This window comes from Mus caroli, chromosome 7 (genome assembly GCF_900094665.2).
Source record: "Mus caroli chromosome 7, CAROLI_EIJ_v1.1, whole genome shotgun sequence".
In the NCBI taxonomy this organism is placed as follows: domain Eukaryota; kingdom Metazoa; phylum Chordata; class Mammalia; order Rodentia; family Muridae; genus Mus; species Mus caroli.
This window is the reverse complement of record NC_034576.1, coordinates 133,130,678-133,142,285: the sequence shown is the minus strand read 5'-3', so window position 1 is coordinate 133,142,285 and position 11,608 is coordinate 133,130,678. Positions and strand designations below refer to the sequence as shown.

Sequence of the window (11,608 nt, the reverse complement as noted above, 5' to 3'; positions counted from 1 at the left end):
TGTGTGTGTGAATGTATGTGTGTGAATGTGTGAATATGAGTGTGTGTGTGATAGTGTATGTGAGTGTGTGTGAGTATATGTATGAGTGTGAGTATGTGTGTGTGACATAATGTTCATCAGTAGTTGGGGATAACACTGATATGTGTTTTGAAATGGGGTCTTTCACTGAACCTGGAGTTCATTGGTTAAGCCAGTAAACTCTTGCTGTCACTGACTGGCAGACAATGGTGAGAAATAGGCCACTTGTATCTGTATCCATGGACTCTGGATGCAAAGGAATTCCTAGCCCCCACCTTGGGTTTTTTTCCCAAAGATCTTTGAGTTTGCTGGAGGGGTGTTGAATCTCTCTGATGAATTCAGACATCTAGAGCAAGGAACATGACTATATAGCTATTTCTACCTAGCCGGCTCACGGAGTCAAATGCTGTTACCCTCTTGCAAAGACATAGTATTATGGGTTAGATTTGAAACATATACTAATAATGTCATTATTAAAGACTTGGAGGCCAACTCATAAATCCAATCCTGTGACTGGATGCTGAGAGCTTTGAACAGATTTATAGATTAATTGTTTGATAATATAGAATAATCATTGGGTAATGGGGTCTGGTTGAATAAAGTAGGTCACTGGGGACATGCCCTAGAAAGATATACCTTGGCTGTAATGCCTGTCCCTCCCTCTACATATTCTCTGTGTGTCTGTCTATGTGTCTGTGTGCCTGTGTGTCTCTTTCTTCCCTCTCATTTTTGACCCACCACAGATATGAAATAACTTACCATAGGAAGGGCTTGTAGTCCACCAACCTAGAAAGGGAAAAAAAGCTGGATTAGAATGAGATTTCATGAATCAAGGGTGAAGCCCAGTGTGGCTGGGACATGGGCTGCAGGAGCCAGGAAGTCACTATGGCTGGGAGACAGGGACTCATTTTATACAGAGCCAGGAATACCCTAGACCACACTCAGGGATGCCCACCTTGGGGATAGTAAGGTGGCCAGACCTGCTGGCAACTTTAACTCTCTCCTAAATGTTGTCATGAGAACTCTCAGGTGTCCCCTAACACACAATGCATAAATAAGACAATGTTTTGCCCAGAATAGATCCCAATAGCACCAGGAAAGTACTCCTTAGTAACATAGATTAATTACTGTAACATTCTTATTGCACTGGGTCAGGCCAGAGGGTGATGTGAGCTCCTCGGAAGGTGCTTTTCTGCTCTAAGGAAAACACAGAAGGTTCTGGGGCAGCAGCAGTTCTTTGATCCCTTCCCACTCTGTAGCTACTGCCTGGTATTGTGAGCAGCGCAAAGAAAGAGGGACACATGGGAATTAAAGGACACCTGGACTCACCTGGACTGGGAGAAGTTGCCTCAGGGACTGTAAGAAAAAGAAGCCATGTTAGATCAGAAGGTGACTAATCTAGAACCTGGGCAGGTGACACTGGGCAGACTTTGAATTAAGCCCTGCTCATCCCCCACCACCAAGTAGAAATTGATAGCCATCTATTCTCATAGGAAGATTTTTTTGTGTGTGAGGCTCAATTAGTATTCCACCTTCTGGAAGAAGGTGACAAATGTGTCTGGACAAGGTAACAGACTGAACTCTGTATTTCATAACTGTCCAGTGATTCAGATGTTAATTGGCCTTGTCCAGGACAAATTTTTACATGGAACCATCTAGGCCTCAGGGTTAGGGTTAGAGTTGGGTTAGGGTTAGGGTTGGGTTAGGGTTTGGGTTAGGTGGTTAGGGTTGGGTTAGAGTTTGGTTAGGTGGTTAGGGTTGGGTTAGGGTTTGGGTTAGGTGGTTAGGGTTGGGTTAGGGTTTGGGTTAGGGGGTTAGGGTTGGGTTAGGGTTTGGGTTAGGTGGTTAGGGTTGGGTTAGAGTTTGGTTAGGGGGTTAGGGTTGGGTTAGAGTTTGGGTTAGGGGGTTAGGGTTGGGTTAGGGTTTAGGTTAGGTGGATAGGGTTGGGTTAGGGTTATGGTTAGGATTAGGGTTGGGTTAGGGTTAGGGGGTTAGGATTTGGTTTAGGATTAGGGTTAGATTAGTGTTAATGTTAGGATTGGAATAGTGTTAGGGTTATATTGGATTAGGGTTAGAGTTAGGGGGTTAGAGTTAGGGTTTGGGGATTAGGGTTTGGGTTAGGGTTAGGGTTAGTGTTCAGGATAGGGTTTGGGTTAGATTTTCTGTTGGGTGAAAGTTAGCGTACAGTTTTCAGTATTGGATTAATCCCAATCAAATAGACTTGAGTTAGAAAAATTGAAGGTGTTCTTTTGTAGGATATAAATACCCATCTCTATCCTAAAAATTTCTGTGTGCATACTCATATTCACAGTGCCAACCAATAGGCCTCATTCAGAAACCTTGGGAACTGCTATGGTCTGAGGAAACCACATTTCCCCTGGCAACACTTTGAAGTGGTGTGTGTTCATTGATACAGTATATTCCAGTCTCTAAACTGCAGTTCCCCCTGTCCCCATAGAACTCAACCATGGTAGAAAAAGCACTGAAGCCTGTGATTTTCTTCTTGGTTCTTCTACCAAAGCCTAGGTGTGGATTTCCAGTGACAATTTCCACAACCAGCCTTGTTGAAGGAGGTAAAAATCAATACTGGTAAAGAAGTGAGGCATTTTCAGTTTATAAGAGAGACAGATGCATTGAGGGGTAAGATCCAAGGATAAGAAGAACATTCATACTGGAAGAAGACAGTAGAGGTTTCCACCCAACTCACGTGCACAGATGACTCCTGCATCCTCAGAATGGTGACAGTTATGGACAAGCCAGCCAGGATGATGACAGTTCCACAGGTGAGACTCATACCCCGAGCAAGACACATCATCCAGGACAATGAGCCCTGAGCCCTGACCGAACCAAGCATTTCCTGGTGCAGACAGAGCAGAGCCACAACCGAGCTGTCTGCAGACCACATTGGCGTCGCTGATGCCCCAGCTGTCATCACACACGGTGCCCCAAGAGCCTCTGTACAAGATCTCCACTCGGCCCTCACACCAGTTTGATCCATTTACCAGCCTCAGCGCCAATGAAGAATCATTTCCTGAGATAGAGTTGTAGTCATTAGGTAAGTTCCACCAACGCCACAGTCAGGTGTCCCCTGTACTTGTGGTAAAAGGCTTTCCTTGAGTCTCTGACTCCTCAGCGGGTAGGTGATTGTGGATACCAATCCCTTAGATTTCTGGTGCAAAGTTTCTGCACCCTGGGCACAAAGGATCTTCAGGGGCTATCAAACCTATCTCAGGGGCTATTTCAGGGCCTATCTCAGGGGCACATGTGTTTGCTGATATGGGTGTCACTCTCTCTGGAGAACAGAGAAAATCTACAGGAAGCACTATGTACTACAATATTTCTGCTGTTCTAAATGACAGCGTCCAGGGCTTAGGTATTCTGGCAATGCCACAGGGTTCTGAATGGAACAGGAAGTGTCCAGCAAAGGCCCACATTAAAGACCTCAAGTCCTGATCATGAGTCCAGCCTCACAAGGACTCAGATCAAATCTGTTTATTAGTCCTGGGATGAAGTAAATAAAAGATAGATTTTTGTGGACAGACTAGATCACTGCAGATATACACAAGAAAGATAGGTCCTCTTTCTAATTTCTTTCTTTCTCCTTGTCTTTCTGAGCTGTGCTCCAGCACAGGCTTCAAGAAGATCCCAGAATACTTGTCTCTTTCTAAACTCTTGGTTGACATACTGAAAACAGACCTAGCATAAGAAGGATATATTGTAGGCCAACAATCTGGGGGCGGGGGGATGGAATTAGGAACTCTGGTTAAGAGCAGATAACATTGGACACAGAAGCACTGAAGCTGAATAAAAGACTGTCTGTAACTTGACAGCAAGGATTGGCCCTAACCATGCTCAAGTGTTTCCATCAAATGGTCAATGAGGTATTTTGTCATGAATGACAATAACTGATAAAAGAATTACGGCATCTATACCTTAGGAATCTAGAAAGAGCAGTACCCTCCGTCCCTATGTCACATAACAATTGCAAAAGACAATGCTTTCTAGACAAACAGAATAGGAAAGGACCGCCACAGCAATTCTCACAGAGAGTGAAGTTTAGCAAAATGGATTAAGTGCTACACCTCTCAGATGACACTGAGTCAAGCAGAGGGTGGTGCTGACTCAATACATGCTGCCTTTGTACTATATGGAGAGTGTTGAAGGTCCTGGGGCCGACAGAAGACTGGAGTCCCAGCACTCTGGAGCTATTGGCTGTGGCTGTGTCCAGAATAGGGATGGAGAGGATAGAGAGGAGTTGAAGGAGGTCAGGACTCACCAGTTATGTTTGGGAATGATGGAGGACCTGTGAGAAAAAGAAGCCATGTCAGTCTTGAAGGGAAGATGCCTGGCCTGGTCCTTTGTGCATGATGCTTAGCACACCAGCCTGAGTTGTAATCATCTGCTGCCTCAGAGCAAGTGTGTGACCATACACACTGCCAGAAAGATGCTACCCATGGAGTGACTAAGAACCCATATCCTGCTCCCACTTCACAGGGAGATGTTTGTCTGCATATCTTGACAGGATGGATCCTGTAGTTTGTGTCTACCCAGTGAATTACGGATAACTAACCCAAAGCCAGATCAAGTCCTGACATTTGACCATACAGATCTCTTGGGACATTCTCCCACACATTGGCCATAAAGAACAGATCTGGAAGGATTTATAGCCATGAACATAGACTCTACACCAGTACCTGAAAAGATAGTCAGAGACACACATCTACATCAAGGCCCAGAAAGGGAACTTGTGCTTCGGTTCTCTGGTGGGGAACCAGAGACAAGAATAGACAAAAGGAAAATGTTTTGTCAAGTGATCATTTTCAAGAGTTATAAAGAAACTCCACAGCTAAGACTACCAGTAGCATCAAGTCAGGTCTTTAGCTAAGGACATTGACCACCCTTTTGCTCCTTGCTGAACAAGAGACCTGGAACATCAGTCCTCAGTCCTTCTCCATAGACAACCCGAGGCCTACATGACGTCTCTGACTAAGAAGTCAACCTCTGAGTCTGTGATCTGTCCATCTTCATATCCCATAACCTATCCTCCTGCAGACAGACAAAGGATGTGCTTGGTCCAAACACATAGGCAGAGTCCGACACTGTAGAAAGGTCACAAAGGTCCAAGCACAGTGTCATTGACCAATCATGGTCCTAACTTTTCACTCTGTGTTGACCAATCAATAACCTTTGCCTTCTTAGTCTCTGATGATGAAAGTAAAGCCATTGTACATCCCATCAGCTGCTGGCCCAAGCCTCTCTTTCCCCAAATCAGAACCAAGACTTACTGGCCACAAACCCTCTCAGCAAGCATGGAACCCAGGGTACCACCATTCTATTGCCATTGAAAGAAACTCAGAAATGTTGAGTCTCAAATGGTACCTTGTGACATCCCCGATCCCACATGGACATTCATTCCCACAAGGAAACTTACTTGTGCTGACTGTAGAGTAGTAGTGAGCCTGGAACCCTCTCCTCGTCACACTGCCATCCGTGATGAAGACTACGGACATGGAGTTTCCAGTTGAGGTGAAAGATCCATTGAACCCATCACACACCGGAGCAATGAGAGAAGAATTGTATTCAGGGCCATCGTAAACCAGGATATAGTCAAAGCTGCAGCCTCCTTCAAGCCTGAGGACACAGAAGAAACAGTCCCCATTTCTATGTCTGGACTGTGGTGTAAGGGCTCATATTTCAGGAGGCATTGTCCTGATAACAGTGACTAACTACATCATTTGAAGAGTAAATGGCTTCCTGGAATCCAAAGGTAATTCATCTACCTTCCCATGCCCAGCATCTCTTGTAAATTTCTACCTTTGGGGCTCACAGATATGTAATCCATAATACCTCTCCTTGAAAGCCTTTACATCAACACAGGAAGGTCACCTGAAGACATTTAAATTGGTTACTTCACAAAGTCCCCAATTATCTTAGGGATAAAATAAACATCTCTGGTGAATATATAGAGGGAAGACGTACACTCAAGCAAGTGGTAGAAAGATGGCTCAGTGGTTCTGTGCACTGCCTGTTGTTCTAGAGAACTAAGGTTCGATTACCAGCACCTACAACAAATCTCACTACTGTGATAACCTCCCTACCCAGGGAAATAAACACCTTCTCCTCACCTGTGTGGGGACCAGGCAAACATGCAATCCAGAGACATACATCTACACAAAAAACACTCACACACACAAAAATAAAAATCTAACAAAATAAAAAACACCACAATATAAATCACTGGAACTCTCTGACCATCATGTTTATCACATACTGAGAGCAACACTGAATACCATTTCACTGAGAAACACTACAAAGAAGCCATAACAAAATACTATATTACTAGCAGGAGCAGGGAAGGTTGGAGAGGGAGGTGACTTCATAAAATGTCACTACTGTGTGCTGGTAACTGTCAGTGGTATGCTGAAAAGAACAGACTGAGGAGCCCACTGCATAGGACCAGATGGGTTCAGGGGCACTCTTGAATTGTCCTAACAAGGACACGGAGACTATGTATAGGTAGTTGTACAGCAGAGACTTACAAAACGTCTATAGACACCAAGAGAGGGCCTGGGAACACAGCTTAGTTAATAAGTGCTGGGACCTTACTCACTACTCAGGAAATGCACTGACCTGCTCCTGGTGCCTCATGGACTGAGAAGGAAGTATGGGGGAAAGCTTTACACCAAATAGGAACCCTCATTAGCATCACGATTCAAAGGTGCACCCAAGACCCTAAGTCACTCCCTAGGCCACCAGCATTTCATCCCACTGAGTAAGGTCTCCAAATGTGTTCCCATTCTCTGCTCACTTGCTGATCAACAAACAGGCTTTACAGTCCCTTCTGTCTCACTGACTTTTCAGAACATGATACCCCATGACTATATGGCAAATTTATGTCATCGGAGCCTTTAAGACAGAGTATTTTCAAATTCCTTTGCTTTAACACCCATTACATCCTCCCTGGGAGACTCTTATTCCACGTCAAAAAGGGAACATGTATGGTAAGTGCCAACTCTGCTCTCATCCCATAACTTTCAAAGCTCCCCACTATTCTCTATAACATCTGCTCTGCACACACACACTTACTGCACATCTGTGAAGGCCACTGTCACACGGTTCATGTTGGGGACCAATATTTCCCAGGAACATCTGGCATTGTTTGGATAGTTTGAAGGGTAGTATGGGCTGGAAAATTGTCCAGAGGGTTGAGTCAGGAGACCTCCACAGCTGTAGTCTGCAAACAGAAAAATGTAGAAATGCTGATGAACCCTGGATCACACTGCACAGACAACTACCAGGGCCAAGAGTCAGGTTTGACCAAAATTCCAAGGGAGGAAACAGACAGGAGATAACCTAGCCTTGGACATATTCTGAGGACATGCAGGACCCCTACTTTAGTTGGGAGTAGGTTCATGTGGTTCCCTGGATGGGTGGATCAATATGGAAAGTTCTATGAAATCTGCAGTCTTCTGTCTCCACTGCTCATGGTGAAAACCTTAACAGGAATTTCTTTAACTCCCTGGCTGGCAGATGAATGTAGGACCCAATCTCTTAGACTAGTGGTGCAGATTCTCTGCTACCTGGACACACAGGGACTGGATATAACACCTATCCCAGGGGTTATGTAAAGTGTGCATATCTTTCCTGTTAAGAGTGTCACTTTTTCTAGAGAACAGCAAATCTACAAGAAGCACTGCTCTGCTATTCTGACTTAGAGCATCCAAAGCCTATTTCTTCTGGTATCCATGGCATTCTGAATCAGATAGACATTGTCTACTAAAGGTTCCCATTGAAGGGAATCCCATCCATATCCTCCTATGGGCTGTTTCCAAACCTACTCATTAAATCTCTGATTGAATGAATAGGAGATGGAATAGGGTGGACAGTGGATCACTGGAGATGGACACAGGAAAGATAGGCCGTCTTTCTAGTGCCTTGTATTCTCCTGTCTTTGTGAGCAGTGCTCCAGCACAGATTACAAGAAGATCCTAGAACTCCAAACTCTCTCCACCTCTTAGTTGAAGTGCTGAAAGAAAAGTTTAGCCTCTTCCCAGACATGCAATGAGAAAGATCTGTCCACCAATATACAGAGGAAAACAAAGCTAGATTAGAAAAAGGACTGTGCACCAAGATTCTCTCAAGGAACCCATGGTGGGAAGTGGGAAACCATGGACAGAGAAGCACTATGGCTGACAGAAACAAAGTCCTTTCTTTGAGACAATATGGTGACCCTGACTGAGGTCTCATGTGTACTTCATATTAACAATGATGTGGACCTGACCTCAGGGACACTGCAACTTTTTCCTGAATGAAAGTTGCTTGGGAAAAGAATCAAGCCATCTTTTCCTTAGGATCCTGACAAGAACAGTTTCATCTGTGCAATATCACATGATTCTTGCAAGATACCATGCTATCAGAAAGAATTACATAGGAAAGGGCATCTGGAGGAAATCATTTCACAGGAAGTGACAGTTAGCCAAATGGACTAAGTACTTCAAATCTCATATGCCACTAGGTCAAACAGACAGTGAGGTTGTCACAACACATGCTGCCTTTGATCTTTATGGAGAGATGGGAAGATCCTAGGGTAGCTAGAATAATGGAATCCCAGCTACTATGGAGCTGAAGGCCATGACTGTGGTGATAATAGATGTGGAAAGGATAGAGAGGAGTTGAAGGAGGTTAGGACTCACCAGCTATGGTTGGGATTGGCAATGGAGGAGCTGTGAGAAAAAAAATCCATGTCAGAACTTTGAAGAGAAGTTGTCTATCATGGTCCTTTGTGCATGATGCTGAGCACGCCAGAGTGAGCTGTACTCACCTGCTGCCTCTTTGCAAGTGTGTAACCATATATAATACAAGAAGATGCTTCCCATGGATTCATTAAGAATCAGTGTTCTATTCTGACTGCATGTAGACATTTGTGTCTGCATTTGTGAGAGGTAAGATCCTGTACTTTGTGTCTTGCCAGTGAATTATGGGTGAATGACTACCACAAGTAAAGAGCAAGTCCTCACATTTGACCATTCAGGACTCTAAGGACATCTTCAGCTACTCTTGCCAGGAGGCACAGATGTAGATGGATTTCCAGCCATGAGCACAGACTCTACCTCAGTACCTGAAAGTCGATGCAGAGGCACACATCGACATCAAGGCCCAAAGAATGAACTTGCGCTAAGTTCTTCTCTGATGGGGAATGAGAGACAGGAATTGACCCAAGCAAAATATTTTGTTAAGTAATCATTTTCACGTGTAATAAAGCAACTCCACAGCCAAGACTGGCAGCAGCATCAAGTCAGGTTTTAGCTCAAGACAATGTCCACCCTTATACTCCTTGCTAAACAAAAGACCTTGGACATCAGTCCTCAGTCCTTCTCCATTACATTCTGAGGTCTACATGGTATCTCTGACTAAGAAATCAACCTCTGAGTCTGTGTTCTGTCCATCTTCATATCTAATAATTTATAATCCTTCAGATGGAGGCAAAATGTGCTTGATCCAAAGACATAATCAGTGTCCCAACATTGGAAAGGTCACAAAGGTCCAACCATGCTGGCATCTACCACACCTGGCACTGACTTCTCACTATCTGTTGAATAATCACATTTGACTTTTAGTGTCTAATGATGACAGGAAAGCCATTGTACATCCCATCATTCAGTGCTGGCCTAAGCCTCTCTTTCCCCAAGTCAGAACCAAGACTTACTGGCTGTAGTCCCTCTCCACAATCATGGGACCCAGGGTACCACTCTATTGCCCCTGTCACAAACTCAGAAATCTTAGGCTCAGATAGTCCCTTGTGACATCCCCAATCCCACATGGACATTCATTCCTACAAGGGAACTTACTTGTGCTGACTGTAGAGTAGTAGTGAGCCTGGAACCCTCGTCTTGTCACACTGCCATCTGTGATGAAGACTACGGACATGAAGTTTCCGGTTGAGGTGAAAGATCCATTGGACCCATCACACACACGAGCAATGAGAGAAGAATTGTATTCAGGGCCATCATAAACCAGGATATAGTCATAGTTGCAGCCTCCTTCAAGCCTGAGGACACAAAAGAAAAGGCCTCCTTTTCTGTTTCTGGAATGTGATGTGGGGTTCACATCTGTGGAGCCATTGTCCTGGTAACAGTGACTAACTACATCATTTGAAGAGTAAATGGCTACCTGGAATCCAAAGGTAATTCATCTACCTTCCCATGCCCAGCATCCCTTGTAAAATTCTACCTTTTTGGCTCAAAGATATGTAATGCATAATACCTCTCCTTGACAGCCTTTACATCAACACAGGAATGTCACCTGAGGACATCCTAACTAGTTCCTTCAAAAGTCACCAATTATCTTTGGGATGGAACAAACATCTCTAGTGAATATAAAAAAGGAAGAGGTACACTCAAGGCAAGTGGTAGAAAGATGGCTCAGTGGTTCTGTGCACTGCCTGTTGTTCTAGAGAACTAAGGTTTGATTCCCAGCACCTACAACAAGGCTCACTACTGTGATAACCTCCCTACCCAGGGAATTAAACACCTTCTCCTCACCTGTATAGGGACCAGGCAAACATGCAATCCAGAGACATACATCTACACAAAATACACTCACACGCATTAAATAAAAATATAACAAAATAAAAAATTGCCACAAGACAAGTCACTGGAAGTCTCTGACCATCAAGTCTCTCCCATACTGAGAGCAACACTGAATTCCATGTTCAAATACAAACACTTCAAAGAAGCCATGACAAAGTACTATATTCACAGGAGGAACAGGGAAGGTTTAAGAGAGATGTGACTTCATAAAATGTCACTACGGTGTGCTGTTAACTATCAGGGCGGTCCTGACAAAAACAGACTGAGGAGCCCCCTGCATAGAACTAGATGGCCTTCAGGTGCACTCTTGAATTGTCCTAAGAGGGACACTGAGACTATGTATAGATTGTTGTACAGCAGAGACTTGCAAAACCATTATAGACATCAGGAGAGCACCTGGGAACACAGCTTAGTCAATGAGTGCTGGGACCTTACTCATTCAGTGGAATTGCACTGACCGCCTCCTGGTGCCTCATGGATTGTGAAGGAACTATGGGGAAAACTGTGCACCAAATAGGTGCCCTCATTAGCAGCACTGTCCTAATGTGCACCCAAGACCTTAGATCACTCCCTAGGCCACCACCCTTCCATCTCACTGAGTCAGGACTCCAAGTGTGTTCCCATTCTCTGCTCACTTGCTGATCAACAAGCAGGCTTTACAGCCCCTTCCTTCTCACTGACTTTTCAGAACATGACACCCCCTGGCTATATGGTAAATTCATGTCGATCTGGGACTTTTACACAGAGTATTTTCAAATTCCTTTGCTTTAGCACCCATTACATCCTCCCTGGGAGACTCTTATTCCACATCAAAAATGGAACCTGTATTATAAGTGCCAACTCTACTCGAATCCCATGATTTCAATGCACCCCACTATTCTCTATCACATCTCCTCTGCACACACACACACACACACTTACTGCACATCTGTGAAGGCCACTGTCACACGGTTCATGTTGGGGACCAATATTTCCCAGGAACATCTGGCATTGTTTGGATA

The 11,608-nt window shown here is 44.4% G+C and overlaps 1 protein-coding gene across 1 annotated transcript in view; it reads right to left on the bottom strand.

The window, feature by feature from the left end:
- The window catches only part of Dmbt1 (deleted in malignant brain tumors 1), a 109,378-nt gene that overhangs the window by 12,434 nt on the left and 85,336 nt on the right, over window positions 1-11,608 (bottom strand). Inside the window, exons 17-24 of the mRNA XM_021167095.1 lie at window positions 11,529-11,603; window positions 9,867-10,066; window positions 7,105-7,252; window positions 5,450-5,649; window positions 4,295-4,321; window positions 2,726-3,049; window positions 1,348-1,374; window positions 774-804 (exon numbers count right to left, since the gene is read on the bottom strand). Of these exons, the coding sequence (XP_021022754.1) occupies window positions 774-804; window positions 1,348-1,374; window positions 2,726-3,049; window positions 4,295-4,321; window positions 5,450-5,649; window positions 7,105-7,252; window positions 9,867-10,066; window positions 11,529-11,603 (1,032 nt within the window). The remainder of the gene's footprint in view (window positions 1-773; window positions 805-1,347; window positions 1,375-2,725; window positions 3,050-4,294; window positions 4,322-5,449; window positions 5,650-7,104; window positions 7,253-9,866; window positions 10,067-11,528; window positions 11,604-11,608) is intronic.